At 44.1% G+C, this 22,709-nt stretch overlaps 2 protein-coding genes across 2 annotated transcripts in view; both read right to left on the bottom strand.

Annotated features, from left to right (window-relative positions):
- The window catches only part of LOC129454938 (interferon-inducible GTPase 5-like), a 197,576-nt gene that overhangs the window by 105,953 nt on the left and 68,914 nt on the right, over positions 1 to 22,709 (bottom strand). The window lies entirely within an intron of this gene.
- LOC141351432 (uncharacterized) lies at positions 226 to 4,522 on the bottom strand. The gene is made up of 4 exons (XM_073858144.1): positions 4,255 to 4,522; positions 3,982 to 4,195; positions 3,169 to 3,793; positions 226 to 494 (listed from the first exon to the last, which is right to left on the bottom strand). The coding sequence occupies exons 1-4, from the start codon at positions 4,520 to 4,522 to the stop codon at positions 231 to 233; spliced, it is 1,371 nt and encodes a 456-aa protein (XP_073714245.1). The 3' UTR covers positions 226 to 230.

Raw genomic sequence — 22,709 nt, 5'->3', positions numbered from 1 at the left:
CCCGGCCACTTGAGTCACTGTGCCCCCTTACTTCTCTAAATAACAATGAACTTAATAATTAAATTTTTTTTTTGCTGCAAATACATTTGGTTATACAATGAATACTGATTAAAATTCGGAGTATAATTAATAAAAAATAATAATTAAAATACTAACCCACAATGCAATGCTAACATAATCAGCCAGTTACTGTAATGATACAATAAAGTGGAGGAGGCAAGCGCAGACGATCAACACAGTTTTATTAATAATGATGGTAAATATAATGAAACAACAGAGTGAATGACTGAGTCCAGGATGTTGGCAATGGTGAACGAAGGTCTACGGTGGTGTGAAGAGTGTTGAATGGTGAAGTCGGTGATGAGTGTGATGATGGCCAGTGGATAGAACCAGGAACAAACCAAACACTCACACGGAGACGACAACACGAACACAAATCCAACACGACGACGAGAGACGATAATCCAAGTGATGCAGCAACATGAAATGAGGATCTGACAACAGGGAGAGAACAGGGTGAGTATTTGTAGCTGATGGGTGATGAGGATCAGCTGGAGCGAGGCAATCATACACAGGTGACAACACTTAATCAAACGAGCACATGGCAGAGGTGAGTGAACAAACAAACATACACACACACATGACACGGAGGAAACAGAGGATTTCCTACCGTGACAGTACCCCCTCCCCTAGGAACGCCCCTTGGCGTTCCCAGCCTGCTTTACCTGAAGATTGTAATCATCAATAAGGCGGTGATCCAGTATGTCCCGAGCAGGAACCCACCTTCTCTCCTCCGGACCGTAACCTTCCCAATCCACCAAGTACTGAAAACCGCGTCCCCTCCGTCTAGAGTCCAGAATACGATTGACCGAATACGTGGTTTCCCCATTAACGATACGAGGCGGGGGGGGGGAACCGGGGCAGGCGGATTAAGACGGGAAAAAATCACCGGTTTAATTTTGGACACATGAAAGACGGGGTGAACCCTCCTGTACGCAGGAGGAAGGCTAAGACGCACTGTTACCGGATTAATGATTTTGGTAACAGAAAACGGGCCAATAAATTTGGGCGCAAGCTTATTCGAAACGGACCGCATCGGAATGTTCTGGGTTGAAAGCCACACTCTTTGACCGACGACGTAACGGGGAGGCTTCGACCGGTGGCGATCGGCCTTAGCCTTGGTGCGCGACCTTGCCTGGAGTAGAGCTCTACGAGCTCTGGTCCAGGTGCGGTGACACCTCTGGACTAGTGCGTTTGCGGAGGGGACCGACACCTCGGATTCAGTACTAACAAAATTAGGTGGTTGGTACCCTAAACTACACTTAAAGGGACAGACAGCGGTAAGAGTAACCCATCTGGAGGTCGATTGGAAGTCTTACCAACAGCACAAACCGAGCAAGCCAAGACGAAGTCGTGGACATCACGAGCCATACCAGGCCACCAAAATCGTTGCTTGACTAGAAATCTAGTTCTACTAACCCCTGGGTGACAAGCAACACTGGAACAATGACCCCACTGGAGAACGTCTGACCGTAACCCCTCCGGCACAAATAAACGGTTCGGTGGGCAACGAGCCGGGGGCATTACCCCTTCTAAGGCAGTCAACACCTTCGATTCGACCTCCCATCTGAGCGTGGAGATAATGATGGTCTCCGGTAAAATGGGCTCGGGAGTAGCAGTACGATCGGAACGCTCAAAAAGACGGGATAAAGCATCGGGCTTGATGTTTTTGGAACCCGGCCGGTAAGAAAGTGTAAAATCGAAACGACCGAAAAACAATGCCCACCGAGCCTGCCTGGAGTTAAGTCTTTTAGCAGTTCTAATGTATTCGAGATTCTTATGGTCCGTCCATACAATGAAGGGTACACCCGACCCTTCAAGCCAGTGACGCCACTCCTCCAGTGCTAATTTGACGGCCAACAACTCCCGATTGCCAATGTCATAGTTAACTACCGCAGGAGATAAACGATGAGAATAATACGCGCAAGGATGAACCTTTCCGTCTGAGGATGCGCGCTGGGATAACACTGCTCCTACCCCCACCTCTGACGCGTCGACCTCCACTATGAATTGACGTGAGCGATCAGGGGTGACAAGAATAGGAGCTGAAACAAAGCAGCTTTTCAGTTTGGCAAACGCAGCCTCAGCTGCGTCTGACCACCTGAACGTCAAACTAGGGGAGGTCAAAGCGGTCAGAGGCGCGGCTAGTTGGCTGAAATTGCGCATAAAACGCCGATAAAAATTGGCGAACCCCAGAAATCTCTGCAGGGCCTTGCGAGACTCTGGGGATGGCCAATCTACCACAGCCTTAACCTTCTCAGGATCCATGCGAACACCCTCAGTCGAAATGATGTGTCCTAGAAAAGAAACAGACTGTGCATGAAAAACGCATTTCTCCGCCTTGACAAACAATCCATTCTCTAGCAACCGCAGAAGCACTCGTCGTACGTGTTGCACATGTTCCTGGAGAGACGAAGAAAAAATCAATATGTCATCCAGGTAAACATATATGAACTGATCGACCATGTCTCGCAACACGTCATTAACGAGTGCTTGGAAGACTGCCGGCGAGTTAGATAGACCGAAAGGCATCACGCAGTACTCAAAATGGCCACGAGGGGTGTTAAAAGCAGTCTTCCATTCGTCCCCCTCCCTAATGCGGACCAAATGATAAGCGTTACGTAAGTCCAATTTAGTGAAAACGGCCGCTCCCTGCAACCTCTCAAAAGCTGAAGACATAAGCGGCAAAGAATAAGTATTCTTTACCGTTATGTTGTTCAACCCTCGGTAGTCAATACAAGGTCGCAGAGATCCGTCCTTCTTTCCCACAAAAAATAACCCCGCCCCCGCTGGAGAAGAGGAAGGCTGAATGAACCCCGTTGCTAGAGAACTGGATATATATTTCTCCATGGCCGCCGTCTCTGGAATAGACAAGGAATATAACTTGCCCTTAGGCGGAGAGGTACCTGGCAATAACTCTATCGCACAGTCATAGGGACTATGAGGAGGAAGAGAATCAGCCCGCGAATTACTGAACACCTCCTTCAGGTCGTTGTACTCCGCGGGAACGTTAGTCAAATCCACTGCTTCCCCCTGAAACACAGACTCAGAAACATTAACACCAGCAGACAAAAGACAAGACAAATGACACTCCTCGCTCCAGCTAACCACAGATCCGAGACGCCAATCGATCCTGGGGTTGTGTTTATGGAGCCAAGTGTGACCGAGAACAATGGGAGTCTGAGGTGAGTCTGTGATGAGGAATGAAATCTCCGTATGGTTACCAGATGTGATGAGTGAAACAGGAATGGTGGTCTGAGTGATGACTGGAAACTTGTGTCCATCAAGTGCAAAAGGTGCAATGGGGTGTTTGAGAGAGGTGAGAGGAATCTTGGTCTTACATGCGAAATTAAAGTCCATGAAACTGCCCTCGGCCCCAGAATCCACCAAAGCGTGTTGATCCAGTGTGTGAGTAGACCACCGTAGTCTCACCGGAAGGAGTGTCGATGTAGATGAGGTCTTCCTGGCAGAGATCCCACCCGATAGTAGCCTCAGATTTACTATCGGGCTTGATCTTTTACTGGGCAGCGCTGGATGTGATGTTCTGGACTGCCACAGTATAAACACAGTCCATGGGATCTCCGCCTGTTCCTCTCCTCCTGGGAGAGCCGAGCTCGCCCCACCTGCATGGGTTCCAGATCTCCAGGTGGGCTGACCGCAACCTCTGGCCGCCGATGCTGAACCTCGGGACTGGTTGTGCGAGTGGTTCTCCCCCTCCGTCTGGCGGCTTGGTCTAGCCGGTTGTCAATACGGATAGTGAGATCGATTAATCCATTGAGTGAAGATGGAAGTTCCACAGCTCGAATCTCCTGTTGGATGCGGTCAGCCAACCCATGCAGGAAATGATCCCACTGCGCCTCTTCGTTCCACTTACACTCCGCCGCCAGGGTGCGGAACTCGATGGAGTAATCAGATACGGACCTCTCTTCCTGACGTAGGTCCGCTAACAGTCTGGCCGCCTCTCCCCGGCGACGGAGCGGTCGAAGACCCGTTTCATCTCCTCCGAGAGGGCGTGGAACGAAGAACAGCAGCTGTCGTGGTTCTCCCACACCGCCGTCCCCCAGAGGGCAGCCTTCCCCGTGAGCAAGGAGAGCACGAACGCCACTTTCACTTCCTCTGTGGTGAACGTGCGGGGCTGCAATGCCAAATGCAAAGAACAATGAGAGAGAAATGATCGACAAAATTTCGGCTCACCCGCATACTTCTCCGGAATCGGAAGGCGTGGTTCGGACTGGGGAATACCCCCGGTGGCGATCGGCGGTGTGGGTGGCGTGGGGGGCGCAATGGGTGGCGATGGATGTTGTTGTTGAGCCTGAAGGGCGAGCTCGGAAACCTTCGTCACCATTGCTTGGAAGGCTCGACCCATCTCATCTATCGCCTTGTCCTGGCGATCCATACGACCCACAGCTCTCTGTAAAAACTCTTCTAGATGAGATGGGGAGCGATCGCCTGCTGCCTCCATGATGGTCAGATCCTTCAGTAATGATACAATAAAGTGGAGGAGGCAAGCGCAGACGATCAACACAGTTTTATTAATAATGATGGTAAATATAATGAAACAACAGAGTGAATGACTGAGTCCAGGATGTTGGCAATGGTGAACGAAGGTCTACGGTGGTGTGAAGAGTGTTGAATGGTGAAGTCGGTGATGAGTGTGATGATGGCCAGTGGATAGAACCAGGAACAAACCAAACACTCACACGGAGACGACAACACGAACACAAATCCAACACGACGACGAGAGACGATAATCCAAGTGATGCAGCAACATGAAATGAGGATCTGACAACAGGGAGAGAACAGGGTGAGTATTTGTAGCTGATGGGTGATGAGGATCAGCTGGAGCGAGGCAATCATACACAGGTGACAACACTTAATCAAACGAGCACATGGCAGAGGTGAGTGAACAAACAAACATACACACACACATGACACGGAGGAAACAGAGGATTTCCTACCGTGACAGTTACATACACGCAGCCAGCCACTACATTTGAACAACACAAATTCTTGTGCTTTCCCAGTGTTTTGTCTGCACTGAAAGTTACTGTCACGTTCGGGGGCTCAATCGCCATGCGTGAGAACTCATTTTCTGTCTAAATAATGTATACTTGTAAGTCTTGGCATTTGAGCAAGACGAAGAAATTTCGCGACAAATAAAAGGACCTTCTTAAAAAGTTGTACGTCCTCTCGTCGCCTGCAGCTCTTCTGAAGGTAAAACGCATAGTTCATTCTGGTGTTAGATATGTCAGTAACATTGTTTTTTTTTTGCTGTTATTTGGTTATGTAACTTATTGGTCTTTATGATTTGCGTGAGTTATCCAGTCTTGCACTTTAACGTCATTATAAGTTATGGTTTTACTATAGTGAGGGATTTATTTGCGACAACAACTTGGCTGGCTGTAACAATCCCGCTAATTTCACAGCTAGTTGCTATATGAGTAAATATATAGACATAACATTTTGATTTGATGTCTTTTATTAGCTTATTTTTAAGAAATACAAACCTTCTGGGAAAACGTAACAGACGCGTTAAAACAAGTTAAAAGTCAAAAGACGAACATTCGGTTTAATCATTGTAAATACAATCTCATATACGTGATTAATTATGCATATTTATTCTGTATTAATTCGTAGGTATTAAACTGTCCCTGTTAACGTGACTCGCTCGCAGTACCCTGAGGCTGTGTTTCAGGCGGTTCAAGGAATAAAATACATTTGAATTTTGCGACTGGCCAATCAGTACCAAGCATTTTACAGTGCCATGTAGTAATAATAATAATAAAATAATAAGATGAACCAGGTGCCCCCCTAGTAAAACAGTAGACCCCCTCATTCTGTATTCTCTGGCGCCGACACTGGACCTCTGTGTATGAAATGTGCTATACAAATAAACCTGCCTTGCCTTGATGTTATGCCAGTGCGTTGAGATGATACACAACAAATAAATTAAACTAAGAAGATATCTGTAGTGTTCATTAATGGATGGATGATAACAACATATTGTACGTAAGCATGGCGGACAGAGATGAAACATTAACAATAGCCAAAGGTTAGTTAATAATTTTACAGTTTTGCTTGATTGCTAAAACACTATAACCAGGCATTTGAACAAAAATTTCAAAACCATAACGTCATTTTTTAAGAAGCACAATCATTTTTCTGAACAATAAACACTACTCCCCTGCTTTAACACATGAGTCAGATTTGGTGAACTGTTACTTCAAAACTCTACACACAAATCCTTACATTTCTCAGTGCTTACACCATGTGGTCATATGGTAATCCCTAGCATTAAATACTGTTCACTCCAGTCAGCACAGCTTAGGGCCAATTAGCATACAATTACCAAGGTGGAGACACTAAGAGTCAAAATTGAACACACATCAATCAGATCCTTCAATAGATAGATAAAAGGGCCTGAATCAGTTCACTGAGCTTTGGAACAATGGATCCACAGAGAAATTAAGGAATAGGTTGAGGTAAAGGAGGAGGAAGAGGAGGAAGGAGAGGAAAAGGCAGAGGAGGAGGGAAAGAAGAAGGACGTGGTGAAGGAGGAGAAAGAGGAGGAGGATGTGGTGAAGGAGGAGGGAGAGGACTTGGTGAAGGAGTAGGAAGAGGAGGAGGACATGGTAAAGGAGGAGGGAGAGGAGGAGGACGTGGTGACAAAGGAGTGAGACGAAGGGCAAGGTGACAAGCAGTCTCAGATGAAATTCGAACCACACTAGCTGACCATGTCCTTGTCCATGGTATGACTATGAGGGAGGCTGAGCAACGAGTAAAACCTAATTTTAGAGCCTTCAGGGAGGAAAACAGATAGATGTACTTACAGTAAGACTGCTCTGTACAGTAACTTTAGAGTGCATTCACTGTTGAATTGTGCTACTGGAATAAAGAAATGCATCTCATAATATATCCCTACAGAGATATCATAGATGAATGCCAGGGGTGGATCATGCAAGAGGATTTTACCCTCGCTGTTTGGCTAGGACCAATATAGCCTGTGATGTGGATGAGGTTCTCTGGCCTGACCCAGAACAAAAACGGGTTGTTGAGGAGGAAAAAAAATTAAAGTTGTGCTGTGTAGCACATAAATGAATACAAATGTGCTAATGCACACATTGATTGTGTGTTTTTTGGTCATATGAAAAGGTTTTTGAGCGAGAAAACCACAAGCATCTTACCAGTTTTGGATATATTGTTTAGAATTTATTGCACCAGTGTGTAATACTATGTTGTAGTGTGTGTGTGTTTGAAAGCTTGTGTGTGTTGTCTGAGGGAAAAGTTTGGTTTTTCAGTAAGAGTGAATGGTTTTGAGTGTAGAGCCTCATTTTGACCCGAAAATATGATGTTTGGAGTATTGGGTGAGATGTTATGCAAATATGTTTACTGTTTTAAGAATATGAGGCATAGTTTCAATAAATGTGTTTAAGCAACTGAAAAAGTGTAATACATTTTAAGAATGTACAGATGAAAAAATGAAAATAGAGAAAGATAGTAAGCCCTATATTAGGAAGTGAGGTAAGTGCGGAAGAGATTCTTAAAGACAGCTACAGAGTCAGGAGATCGTGTCACAACCGGCAGATCATTCCACAGAGAAGTTACAAGATAATGTTTTTCCCTTTTTGAGATGGTACCACAAGCCATCGCTCGGTGACAGAGTGCAGGGATCGAGAGGGTATGTAAGGATATGTCACGGAGTGACTTTAAGCAGCGGAACCTAAAAATGGCGGAAATAGTTCCACCCGGACCATTGTCCTTGAAACACACAGACAGTTCCGGCAACTCCAGGCAAACAAATCTGGGGATTATTACGAACAGGTGTGCAAAGTGAGCATGGCGATCGGTGATTGGACATTACAGAGAAGAGGAGGTATATAAATAGGGCATCAAGGAAGCAGGAAGAGAAAGTTTATTCCGGCAAACGCTGCGGGTGAGACGGAAGTGATCGGTGTGTTGGAGAGACATGTTAACGTGGACATTGCAGGCTTGGCGAAGTTGAAGCAGGGGATTTGGGTGAAGACAGACAGTTAAGTTGTTAAATCATTCCTTCCGAAGTCTTTGTGCTGATGTGATTGTTTACCTTGAAAAGATCGCATTGTCGAAAGGACACGGGAAAACGGACCGACGAGGAAGGAACAAAGGAATTGTGTATGACCTGTCTCGGATGCACCAGACAGCTGGAAGAAAGAGGGAAGTATTAAGTGTAGAAGGAAACTGTGAGTTACATTGGAATTCATCTTGTATTGTTTTATAACCTTGCTAATACTGCACCCCAGTATATTCTCTGTGTATCCGAGCGGTGTGTGAGTGGCCCCACCCGTGTTGAGGATCGGTGGGTGAGCCGGAACCGGCCGAGAAGAGTGTTTAAAGGTCGTGGTCTTGACATTCTCATATGGTCGTCCTCTGAACCAACCCCTTCAACAATCCAGGACTATTCCCCGGCCCAACGTTGTGATCCTGACCCTAATTCACCGTGTGTGTGGAGTGCAGTGGGTGAGTCTTTTTGACATGTGTACACCTGAGGAATTGTTGTGCTGTGCCAGTGTTGTCAGCGATCACTCCCTAGGCCAAAGAGAAAGCCCTCCATTAGAAGTGAACTGGTGATGTTGGGCGGTTGCTATATATATATATATATATATATATATATATATATATATATATACACCTGACTCATAAATTCCTTCCCCCGCCTGGTGGCAGTGTGGCAACTATGTGAAGTAAGAAATTGGTGTGAATATTGTGTAGAGTATTGAAAGAGAAAGAACTTGTAACTACCCGCTGTGTGGAAAAAGTGTACTTGCTATCTTGTGCATATCTATCTATCTGTGGAGTGTTTCCAGAGGTCTGCCCATGTCTAGACCTCTCGCCTCGCTGTCCAAAAAGGAGGAGATTTGAAGCGGTTGGCTCATTTTGGCAGTACACTATGTGGTGTGGCGCCTTACCTCAACCTACCCACCTTTGCGAAACCAGCTGTGGGTGGCTAAGCCCATCGTCCAGCAGCATTGACCAGTACCTCCATCTGCCCTCCCAGTCGGAAGTAAAGAGGTGTTGTATCTCCCCCTGTATGTCCATTGAAGTATAATACTGTCAAAGGAAATCTGTTTGTTCTCTGCTGCCAGTCTGCAGGTTTGAGCCAAGGGCTCTGTGTCGTCGTGGGACTGTTCCATTACGTGTTGGGAAGTCAACGTCAAAGTGTTCCTCAGAAGTCTGTCCTAGAGAGGAAGGCTAAAAGTTGCTGCCCATCCTTACGTCTTCTCAAACCACCTGAGTCTTGAAGAGGTGCAGCCGGACGCGCGCTGATCTAAGCGTCCGTGAGTTGAATTCAGTCCAGCTAAAAGCCTAGGATACTCACCTGCATACTGACCCGTACGCCCAAGCTCCAAGCCCAGTATGTCCCCTCCTCTGTATACTTACCGTACGCCTAAGGTCTATGCCCAGTGTATCTGTTTACATACTCACCTGGATGCCCAAAGCCCCAAGTCCAGTATACTCCCCTGTATACTTACCTGTACACCCAAGCCTAGTGTATCCCCTGTATACCTACCTATACATCTAAGGTCTAAGTCAGGGTACCCAATTGTATACCTGCCCGTACGCCCAAAGCACTCAAGACCAGTATACTCCTTAGTGTACTTACCTGCATGTCCAAGCCCTAAGCCAGTGTACTCCCTGTTTACTTCCCTGTATGCCCAAGGTTCAAGTCTAGTATACTCATTTGTATACCTACCTGCTGCCCAAAGCTCCAAGCCCAGTATACCCTCCGTATACTTACATGCACGTCAAAGCTTCAAGCTAGCGCACCCCCTGCATACTTACCTGTACGCCCAAGGTTCAAGCCCAGTGCACCCTCCGTATACTTACCTGCATGCCCAAAGGCTAAGTTCAGTGTACCCCTTGCGAACCTACCTGCATGCCTAACGCTCCAAGTATAGTGTACTCACCTGTGTACCTTCCAGGCGCCTCCAGTTCCTTATGGACATCCAAGCTTCAAGTAGTGTACCTGGTACATGCCAAAGGCCGCCAGTCTAAGGTACTTACCCATCCACTTACCAGTGTGCTTACACATATACAGAGCTGCTAAAGGATTTGGAGCAAACCAAACAAACCGAACGTCACCCTTCTGGTTGTGCATATGTGAGTAACTGCAAAGACAAAGAGAAGAAGATTAGGATCAACGGATTCGTGAGTACATCGAATGATCCTTACATCTACATCTCTTACCTTGAATGTGGAATATCAACTATTGTTGTTGTGAGTTGTGGAATAGTGTGTAAGTGGCCCCCACAGTACAAATTTATTGAGCAAATACAAATTTATTAAGCAATGGATTGTGAACGATATCACACCAAACCTAGATCCTATGCAGTTTGGTAGTCGACATAACCATTCTACAACACATAATTTAGTTAGCCTGATGGACTTTGTGTATAAAGCTTGTTATGAACCAGGTTCAGTGTGCACATTAGTTACAACAGATTTTGCCAAAGCTTTTGATGCTGTCGACCATACAGTAGCAATAAAGTGCCTCCTGGATCTTGGAGCAAGACCTAGTCTAATTCCATGGATCAGTAATTTTATGTCTAATCGCCGTCAAAGAGTGCATTCCCTGCCGAAAAAAACAGCATCAAACCAGCATGGACCAGCATGGGAATCATGCCGGTCCATGCTGGTTTAGCTGGTGGTCACCAGCATACCAGCACCAAAACACAACATATGCTGGTATGACCAGCATGGTGCTAATGCTGGTTTAGCTGGTGCTAATGCTGGTTTGGTGCTGGTTTAGCTGGTGCTAATGCTGGTGCTGATGCTGGTTTGATGCTGGTTTAGCTGGTGTTCACTAGCAAACAAGCACCAAAACACAACATATGCTGGTCTTGCTGGTATGCTGGTTTTTTCAGCAGGGTTACCATGGATATTTATCTGATTGGGAGTATCCTTCATGTGGAGTTGCCCAAGCAACCATATTGGGACCCATAATGTTCCTAGCACTGATTAACAATGCTCTTCAAGATCAAATTAACCATTGGAAATATGTGGATGACATGACTATGGCCCAAAGGTGGACAGTTCGTCAGCCCAGTACTCTCCAGCATACATTAAATGACCTTGGCATCTGGGTTGAGGACCATAAAATGAAACTCAACTCAAAAAAATGTAATGTCTTACATGTCTCCCGTATGAAACATTTGCCAACTTGGCCACCACTTTCTATAGATCAGAATATTCTAAACATCTGTGACTCTGTTAAGATCTTAGGAGTAACCATTCAGAGTGACCTAAAATGGGACAGTCAAGTGGACCACATGTTGTCCTCAGCTAATAGAAAGCTTTTTGCTTTTCGCCGGCTAAAGAAATTTGGAGTTCATGATCAAGAACTGGTTACCATCTATACTGGTTACGTACGTCCAGTGTTAGAGTATGCAGTCCCAGTTTGGCATAATTTCTTGACCACTGACCAAATTAAAAGGTTGGAAAGAGTGCAGAAACGAGTTTGTAAAATCATACTGGGACGAAGGTACGAAGGATATTCTGATGCCCTCTCCTTTCTTGGATTGTGTACACTGGCAGAGAGACGAGTCCAATTGTGCCTTGATTTTGCTAGCAAGCTATACAAGTCTAGCTTTAGAGATTGGCTACCACCACTCAGGGAGCAGCTGACTGGACGCCAGATGAGAAACTCTTCTAAACTGACAACCCCCAGATGCCGAACGGAACAATTCAGGAGATCACCCATTCCATATATGTGTAGACTTTTAAATGATTATGGATTTTAAATCGACTTTGTATACCTTTATTAAGTATTTATTCTTCCTTTTCTTTTAATCTTGTATTTTAACTTGAGTAAATATGCTTTGACATATCATTGTAACAGCAAAATAATTCAGTGTTCCCTTATGACAAACGTCTTTGGGTACCTGTAACGATGCTGATAAAGTCAATAAACAATAAACAGTGGAAGGGATTAGTGGGTGAGCCGAGTATCGACAGCAACGGGAGGACGTTATTCTGCTGTGGCTGCGACAACAACTGTGAGCCATCTGCTGTGTCGGTGTATTGGATTTTTCCACTGGACGAATTCTCTGTCTGAACGTAAGGTGCCGACCCTAAATCACAGGAGTGTGTGCAGTGCATTGAGTGAGTCTGTGTCGACGTGTGTACACTTGGAGATTGCAGTGCTGTGCTGTGTCCCTGTTATCTGCACTTACCCTTTTAGGCCGAGAAGAAAACCCTGTGGAGAAAAACGTATGCTGTGTTAATAGTGGCCATCTCTTTGTGTACGCCTGCGCATAACTCATGGACCTCGTTCTCCAGCTGGAGGTGGCGAGACGGATCATCACAAAGGTACACTGAATGGTGTGGGGAAAAGACGTTAACGTGGGGAAGAATTATCTGCTGTACGAAGTGACTGCTGTGTGACCCCTGTGTGTGTTGATTTACTGTGGAGCCCTTCTGGAAGTTCACCCCTGTCTAGATCTCTTGTCCTGTGGTTTGGAAGAGAGGAGAGGGAAGCGTTCGGCGCTGGTAGACGACTGCATACAGGCCGGGTATCAACCATTGACTTGAACCCACCTGGAGAGGTGGCGGCGGCTTGGCCGTGGTAGGTCCAACGAGCAGCAGTGTTCAGGTTATCCCCCCACTCTGTCCTTGTGTACAGCCGAGAGGTGGTGTATCTTCTTTCCCTCCAAGGTTACTGAAATCTATGCATTGTAAAGTACTGCTGTGAGCTTGTTTACTGCTAGCTTTGCAGAGTCGTACCAAAGGTTGGAAATCGTTGTGAGAGAATTGTCAACGAACGAGGGCGGTCAAGTGGATGTGGCCCGGGAAGTCAACCCGGTCAAAGAGGTCACAAGAAGGAGTGTATATCCTCTCCAGTCTTTCCTGCTATACGAGGCCTAGGCCTATCGTCCATCTCTTAAAGGGTCCGTAAGTTGGATGTTTATTGTGTTCTCGTATACTACTACAGAGTTAGACTAAGAGTCACTCACCTGTGAATACCCACCTGAGTAGGTCCTTTGTATACTAAATGTCAAGAGTCACTCACCTGTATGCCGCAAAGGCCCGAGCCCCTATCCGCGAGTGTATCCCCGTAAGCCCCTTACCTGAGAATACGCCCTTACGAGCTAAAGCTAAGGCTATGTTTACACGTGGACGGCTATTTTCATAAACGGACATTTCAACATCTCCGGTTTCAAAAATAATGTCGTGCACACATGTCAGTTTTCAGAAAAGTGTTTATTTACACGTACCCGTGCATATTTGCCGTCAAGAGACGCTCAAGCCCACGTAAGCCAATCACCGGCAGCGCTGGTGGTGATGTGAACTGTTTCTTCATGTTGGAGGGAGGAGTTGTTGCAGTAGGTGATTGATGACGTCAACGTACCGCGAGAGCGAGTTGAGGAATCACACGTAGAGGTGTAATTTCGAATCGCTCTCGCAGTACTTTGACATCATCCGTCCGTCGGTTCTTGCTGCGCCGCATGAAGTCAAACACACGTAAAATTGCTGACCTCCGACCACTCGTCTCTGCTCCTCGACATAATGGAGCAGCTGTATTTGCAAATACAAACACACGAAACGAGTTTGCACGAACATAAATGTGATATTGGAAGCGTTCAGAGTAGCAGTCACATGTAAACATGGGTCGCACGTTTAACGTATGTGCGAGCTCTGGCACATACTCTGTGACGTTGCCTGCTTAAATATCCGTTTGTCTCACTTTACATGCAACCGTGCAACCGAAGATTTTCAAGATCTCCACTCTGGCCGGAGTTTTTAGAAACAATCGGTTTCAGAGGCGAGTTCTCCGTTTGCGTGTAAACGAGTGGCACAAACGAAGGTAAATCTCTCAGTTTTTAAAAATAACCATGTACGTGTAAACAGAGCCTAAGAGTCCCCTCCTGTGAATATATACCTGTAAGCCCCTTACCCGCCAGTACGCCCTGACCAGCTAACGCTAAGCGCTTCCTCCTGTGAATATATACCTGCAAGCCACTTACCTGAGAGTACGCCCGGACAAGCTAAAGCTGAGAGTTCCCCTCTTGTGAGTATATACCTGTAAACCACTTACCTGAGAATATCTGCTTGTATGCCTAGAGTGAAGTTGCATTTGCCTGTCCTGGGACACGTGCCTGAGAAGGATTAGTCACCCCTGGGTATCCACCCCTGCACCAGCGAGCCACTCACCTGGGACATCCATTGGCCGCTCCGCAACGAAGGAATACCTACATTTCTGTGGAAACATCAACTTACCTCTGCGTCTTGAACGAAGCCCGTTGCCCCGGATTCAGACAATGCAACGCAAGGTACCCACCTCTGCCTATGTGATACTCACCGTATTTTCTCCCTTGCCTCAGGAAGACAGAAGGGAGCCACGGACAGTCCATCTGTAAGATAGAAACAAATCAGCTGGTATAGTGGAAGAAGGGCATACACTTTGGGAAGACTTACCTGAGTACCCCCTTGACGAAGCCGAGCCCTCCTGGCCTATACTCTCAGGACCGAGAGTTTGATTTTAGTTTCCCCTTTTCCCCCTCCCCTGCTTACATTTTAAGTAATTTAAATACAATTTGTTTTAAAAGTACTTACCTCTTCTTATGTGTCTGGTCATTGGGGTGCTTCTGGGACCTCCTCGAGCTGGAAACTAGGAAGGGGCATGACTCACGACACCTGTGGTCCGCACTGACCTGTGACACATGCGCACAATGAACTCTTGCACATTTTCTGCATTCAACAGTCAGTATCATATTACATAATAATAATAATAATAATAATAATAATAAGCAACATAATATAAAATTATATAATTAATGAGAACATAAAACTCAACAGCTATGTATACTGTGTTAGGCTTGATGAGACTATTTCTATTGCACTTATGCATTGCTGTTCTTTGTGCTCTAGCAAACTGCAGACAGTTCTGGTTGTTACCAGCAGCAGACAGTAAACACCCCCAAAAAATGATCTCTTTAGCATGTCGAATTGAAAAGTTATTCTTATTTTACTGAAGGGTGCGAAAATACATTTTTCATATAAAAATTATTTTTTGTTTTGCACATATAATAAATAGCAAGGGATTATTCATGCAAACAACCAAAGAAAATGCTGTGAATGGACTAATTTTTTTAGAGTAGGCTATCTGAGGCAGTTCACACTCAAGTTTCACATACGTTTACAAAAGACAATATTTTACCTCATTATACATTCGACGATTGTTGGATATGTGATGATAATAGAACAAAAATAACGACGATGTAGCCTTATTCCTGAGAGTGAGAGCTTTTATTTGATATAAGACTTGTTTGTCATACTTTAAAAATATGAAATAAGTGAATATTAAATGATATGAACAAATATGGGGGGGGGTAGTGTAAATTAAGTGTAAATAACTTTCTTACAGTAAAAGATATGTCAAAGTGATGCATATCTGCAGAAAGTAGAGATTCTAAGCCTTCAAACCCTATCTTAGTTGTGGTGTGGGTCCATGAAAGACCATTAAAAATGAAAAGAATAGTTTATATTAAGTAATAATAATTAATTTTGGACCCCGGGTGTGGTGGCACTGTCCAAGAGATTGCCCAGATGGGAGCTGGCTGGGCTGTTCCGAGCATCAGGCTGGTTGGCCTTTGTTGTTGCACATGCCTTGGTTGTGCCTGGCCTCTGTACCTTTCTTTCCGGATGTGCATGATGGGTTAATGAGATTGAGGATCACTGTTGGTTGATTTTCATTTCTTTATCATGTCCAATGCCCTTTTTTAGGTTTCCCCCACTATGGTGGTTTAGTAGTGCCATTTTTGGCTTTTTCTGCCCATTGTGAAAGCCGTTTGTGGGTCTCTCTTGCAGTTAGGGACAGCTAGATGCGCTGTGGCAGCCGAGTCCACAAGCTCGCCTCTGCCGGCTCCACACCTTTGGCAAAGGTCCCAGAGAAGCAGGCCTGCTGTTACTGTCCTCCTCCTGCCAGATGGTGGGTGTAACTAGGTGCACCACTGCAGTTTGCACTGAGTTGACAGTGAGAGCAGCCCCCTCGTGGGTCAAGTTTTTCTGTGTACAGATACAATTAATTCTGTCCTGCACACCTCCACTCTCTCTTATGTGTCACATGGCAGAGACGTGGGTTTTTCAACCTGTATTACGTGATGGCTAAAAAGGGGGGTTATGACCATTCCTGGTTTTGTGTATTCTGAAAAGAGCTTTTCTAGGCTTATGTTTAGAATGCTGTTACAGAAATCCAGGAATTAGACCTGAAGGACATGTACTTCATTCTCCCTCGAGACAGATCTGTCCTGCGGTCTGGGCTCACGGTACAAATTCCTCCCCTTCGGTCCGTCCCAGTCACCTCGTTCCCTCATGAGGGTAATTGAAGCTGCTTTTCCCACATAGGGAGGACGGTATTCGTATACTCGGCAATCTCGACAACTAGCTGTTTTTAGCAGTTCTCGGGAACACTTGTGTGTTACTGGGACTTAATGCTTTAACACATTTACCGCTTGTGGTTTTGGGTCAACTGGGGAAAGCCCTAACTCTCTCCAGCATGTCTTTTCACGCTTGTTGGAGCAGTGTGCCCAACATGGCCGTACCCACCATTGAGGTCCGCGAGGTCCGGACATCTGTCATTTTCTGACGCTCGTCTTATTTAACTCAAAGCTCAGCTCTAGTTTGGCTTTTTGCTGCGCAGACCAATCGGCATGTGACATCTTAACACCGGGAGACCGATTCAACTCAGTGTGATGTTACAGGCCAACCCCTGTAACTCTCGAGTTGATGCATATCAGATTGGTATAGCAATGGCCTCATGACCAAATCTCATGGTGACACCACCATACACAGAAGGTTTCTACTCTCTAGCGTGTCCCTATTTTATCAGTCTGTGGCAGACCTCAGCTTCTTGTGAACTGTGGTCCCTCAAGCGAGTCTGCAGATGAATATTGATGCCTCAAACACGGGTTGGGGTGCTGTGTGCACCAGACCTCTGGAATTTATGTCTGGCCCTTGGACGGGATGTAAAAGGACTTGCTGACCTACTGTCAGCTGTGGTGTATGTCATCACTAGGTCTGGAGCCCCCTTTATTTGGGAGCTCTGTGATCTGAAATGACATCTTTTCGTGACCTGGTGTTCCTCCCATGCTGAGGACCCACAGAGATTTCTGGTGTCTTGTGCTCATCTTTCTCTAAAGAGGTTAGACAGTCTTGTCTAGTCTTATCTTAGACAGACAGTCTCCCTCTACCCTGAAGGTGTATGTGGCTGCCTTTTTGGCTAACCATGTCTGACTGGATGGGAAATTTATATGGGAAGCACGACCTGGTTGTCAGATTTCTCAGAGGCACCAGGAGGTTAGCCCTTCTAGATCTAGCCTAGTTCCCTTTTCTGACCTTATGACACTACCTTTATAGTGCCTTAAACAATTTTATTTTACTTTACAATTACCATTTAAGATCATTGTTTATTTTGTGTATGGTTATGCAATTTGTGATATATTCATAATTATGATATACTTTTATTTGAGGATCTTTATTATGAAGGGCCTGCTAAAAGGAAGTGGAAGGGCGGCCATTTTAAAAAAAGAGACAAGGGCTGAATCCGAAATCGCATACTGCCATACTATATAGTAGGCAAAAAGCAGTAGGCGAACGAATAGTATGTCCGAAACCTCAGTATACATAAAAGGGTAGGCGAGAATTAGCGGGATTTTGGACTATTTCTCGCGAGATTCAGAGGCACGTTTACTTAAGTATTGTCCGAAACCGCCTACTTACTGAAAATGTAGTAGGGGAAACAGCACGTGAACAGAGTAGTACGTCCGAATCCTCAGTATCCATAAAATCAGTAGGCGAGAAATCCCCGGATGCCCTACTGAGTCCGCCCCTATTCTGAAGCGTGCATCGGATGGACACTTCTATCCCAGCTTTCCCATGATGCCACGGGAAAACAAAGCAATCGACCGGAGACCAACCAATCGGGTGATTTTGATACGTTACACAGGGCTGTCCCTCAGCACCCTGACTTCACGCACAGACCGGCCAGGATACACTACAAAGTGCTCAGCTGATTCATGAAAATAAAGCTGTAGAATTGTCACAGCTGTGTTGAGCTGACAGTAAATATGTGATGGTTTGTTAGAAAAATACATTTGAATAAACTTTTGTTTCATATGGGAAAGTTTATTGTGATGGTTTTATTCATTCATTTTTTATTCATGTTTCCTGTCGTTTTAAGTAAATACAAGAGATTGCTTCACTAAAATGTATATAATCACATTGGCTACAGTTTGTATTCAAGCACAGCTGTCATCTGACAATAGATATTAAATTACAATCTGCTTGTTTTACTTATTTTGTCCCCTACAAAATAATGTGTAATATATCTGTAACACTGTTACAGATCAAGTTACTGATGCAATCAGGTGTTAGTGCACCTGTCCCTCATACACACGCATACGTTTTCATTAGGTTTTCATCTGTTATTAGGTTTGTTCGAGTTCATGCACCGCTGTAAGAACCAACAGCTGGACGCCACCAAAGCACCGCGAGAGCGATTCCAAAAACCACACGGAGAACTCTGATTTCGAGTTGCTCCCGCGGTATTGTGATGTCAACCTCCTGTCGGTTCTTGTGGTTCCGCATGAACTCGAACAAGTCTACTACGTCATATGTCACATGATAACGTCAACATGGCGAATGCTGTACATACTTAACGCGAACGTACATACTGCCTTAGCGCACGTTAAGTAGGTACCCAATGAAATTCAGTACCTACACAGTAAGTATGCGATTTCGGATTCAGCCAAGATAGTTTGGTGTGGCAGGGAGAGAACACTGTGGATTTAGAGTAGTAAAGCTTTTAAGAAAAGAAATAAAGAAAAAAATGAAAAAAATGTGTTAAGAAAAGATCCCTTGGACGTCATGTAATATGTGCATAGAGTAGAGCCTTTGAGGTGTGTCTGTGTTTGGGGACTATGGGTTTTTGGGGATACCATGTCACTTTATGTATAGCCGTAACAGATTTGTTCCCTTCATATATTGTTTAATTTGAATTATATGTATAGTCATATAATTGTTTCTTGGGTTTAGCCCAAGTGAAGTGTGTAAACTTTGTCTCAAAATGTGATGTTCATAAGAATGAGATTCAGAAGTAAAATTATATGTTTAAGTTAAACTTGTGGTAATGAATCAACAATATCCATAAAGAGTTGAATTTGTTACAACCTTACTGATGTCCTTTTGGACATCAGAAGCCTCCCTTTGAGCCTTTGTATCAGAGGAAACTACGCTCCTAATAGACAGGCCGAATTCTGGGAATGATATGCCAAGGAGATGACATCAACGATCCGTGAGCGAGTCCCTGTTTGGAGATAGCCTTCCCTTCTGCTGACCTCCAAAACAGACAAAGAGCTGATCATAAATTGCAAAATTCTGAATACGGTCCAGATAGGTGCGGAGCGCACGTACTGGACACAGCAAAAGTTGGGTCATTAATAGGAAGAGCATGGAGGTTCACTACCTGATCTCAATAGAGTGGTAGCAATCTTGGGCACATTTTTAGCAGACCAAAAATTCACTAGAATGCAGGTAACCACATCTATTTAATCCAAAATTTCCTTGGGGTGGACCTTCAGCTATGGCACAGAACTAACATTTTCCATGTCCAGTAGGCTACCACTATCAATGGCTTTGGGCCTCCCCACAAACCAACAGAATGCAGGGTACAACATCAAATTAATTCCAATTCTCTGATATCTGAGCCATCAAATTGTGTGGCTGTGTACATTGCATTTTGATCACCCCTGACAAAATTTCACTCAAAGGTTTTTTTGAAAAGTTGGCAGGTATGAGATAACTAGAAAATAGATTTTTGTAGGGTGGATGATAGTAACAACATGCAACTCGAGAGAGCTGCTGTCACATGAGGGTGTGAACTGTTGGAATTTCCAGTCGTTTGGAATGAGCAAACCGGTCCCTCCAACCCTTCCTGTTGTGTGAAAAAGTGTAAAAAAAACACGTGAACACATTGTATTATACCAAATCACAAAATAACATTGTTTTAGCAATTAAATGGGTGTACTTTAAGCCCTCAAAGACTTCACAGCAAAAATTTGACATTTAAAATGTCAGTGATAAAGATTTCTGAGTTAAATTGAACACCTAAAGAGTAAATGTAACATATTTAGGGTAAATTGTTGTTCAGAGTTGAAGTTGATTGACAGAGTTAATAATGCCAGTGTTAACCCAACTCCTTAGAGATGTAACTACACTCCACCCACACATTTCAGTCTTCTGTTTCCATGTGTCCTGTAGATTGAACGTAAAACTAAATTATTTACACTATTTTTTTAATGCTCCTGTAATGCAATCTATAACTTTTTCCTCTCTATCGCCACCTAAAAGTGAATTTTACATCTTACTTATAAAGTTTGTTGGTTGTTTCATTTAAAGTCACCATCATTGCTATTAGTGTTTGCATTCCATTAGCTCATTTGCATTGTAAAGGACACACCTAAAACCGGCACTTTTTTCCTCACACCTACAAAGTGGAAATTTTAACATGCTATAATAAAAAACTCTGTCCTAGTGTTACAGTTTTTCTCTGTTGCTTAAACACATTTCTTGAAACTATGGGCCTTTTTACACCTGGTCACTTCATGTGTTTTCTTTGATCGGATAGCTATCTGATTTGGTAAAACTGTTCCATTTCCATTTGGCCACATAAATGCGTCTTGGCAAAACAGATATGAATCCGATCGTTTACTCCAAAATGCAAATACACTATTTATTACTCCGCCTTAAAAAAATTAAGATGACGTTATGCATCAATACGCAGCACTTACTGTATGTTGTACTGTATGTTGGGCAGGGGACGCGCGTCTCCTTGCCCATGAGCTGAAGCACGCAGTACAGCACAGCAGGAGAGTGACAGCGCTGTGATTTAATGCAGGTCCATGACGGGAAAAGCATTCACAAAACTCTCTTATGTGGAACCAGATGCATTTACACTTCTTTGAAATGCGTCCCAGACCACTTCCTGAAGTGGTTTGAGCGATCGGATTTAAATCCGTCTCGAAATCGTTTCAGAGGGCATTTACACCTTGTCTTTTTACGATCAGATAGCTATCCGATCAGAGAAAACGGATGAAGTGACCAGGTGTAAAAAGCCCCTATGTCTCATATTCTTAAAACAGTAAACACAATATCATAACGCCTCACACAATTCTCCAAACATCATATTTTCAGGTCGAAATGAGGGTAGATCTCCAGGAACAGGGTTGTGACACCTGCTTTAGACACACATCAAATAATAATTTTAGTGGTGGGCAGAGTGAGGTTTCGTGAAACATTGAAACAGTTGAATCAATTGTTCCGTATATGTTTGAGGCTTCGAAACGTCATTCCGAAACCGCCTCCACAGTGACACCTAGCGGTCATTTGCATGTCTTTACATGAAGCAGCCTTGGCAACATTTTAGACGAGCGCTGACAAATTGTATCCCACGTTGTTTGATTGACACAGAAGCGATAGAATGGGAGAGTGGATATTGTTCTTGACTCTAACGCAAAGATTTTAGGATTGAACATGGGAAGTGCATGCACTACGTCATCAAAATAAAATACTTTTTTGTTGTTGTTGTTTTAACATTGTTTGACAACAACATGAGCTTTTAGGCTCACAATTGTCGATAACTATATGCTATTCGGGTCTATTTAATAAATGTGAATTATAAGACACTAAGATAGACAAACATCCCTATAGCATTAAAACATAGTGATGCAGCACAATATTTGAACATGCAGTCAGGAACAGTGTTGGGGGTAACGCATTACAAGTAACGTGCATTACGTAATAATATTACTTTTCTGAAGTAACGAGTAAAGTAACGCATTACTTTTTAAATGTCCAATTTAGTATTTGAGTTACTTTTTTAGTTTAATTAAATAGATGTTAAAAACAATGTAGTGCATTAAACTGAAAGTATTACCGTAGAATTACACTCTATGCGTGAACAGTTTAAGTCAGAAATGGAGATGGCAGACGAGAGCTTGACATTTTTGCAATGGAAATATGCACTTTTTTGAATGCAAAACTTCTCAGTCATAAAAAACACCTGCAAAGTAAGAAAAAGCAAAAAGCAAAAGTAACTTAAAAGTAACGTAAGCATTACTTTCCATGAAAAGTAACTAAGTAACGCAATGAGTTACTTTTTTTGGGGAGTAACTTAATATTGTAATGCATTACTTTTAAAAGTAACTTTTCCCAACACTGGTCAGGAATATATGATATATACATTTTAATAGCTTGTGATCTTTAAACTAGAGAATGAGGTCCACCTTAATGGTCTCTGGCTAATGTCACTTGAAACCTTAGATCTCACGTTTCTCTGGAATTCTTTGAAGCTTGTTGAGGTGTAAATTTAATTAAGTTGTCACAAAAAAGACAGCCAGAGAGATTTGATCGGTCTGCACGTGTGTGTTATCAGGAGATTAAGATCTCTGATGAAAGCGTTACCTTAAGCAGACCTTGTTTGTGACCTGGTGTTAAAACTCAATCTAGGGTCACAGCGTGACGGTGAAAACTACCCAGACGACAAGACCTCCATCTGACGTCCGGCCAGATGTTACATATATGACCCACTGGTGGCGGCGGTGGTTCACTGCAGAGAA

This window comes from Misgurnus anguillicaudatus, chromosome 20 (assembly GCF_027580225.2).
Source record: "Misgurnus anguillicaudatus chromosome 20, ASM2758022v2, whole genome shotgun sequence".
Taxonomy (NCBI): Eukaryota; Metazoa; Chordata; class Actinopteri; order Cypriniformes; family Cobitidae; genus Misgurnus; species Misgurnus anguillicaudatus.
Note: the sequence above shows the minus strand (reverse complement) of the source record. Positions and strands in the feature narration are given on the sequence as shown.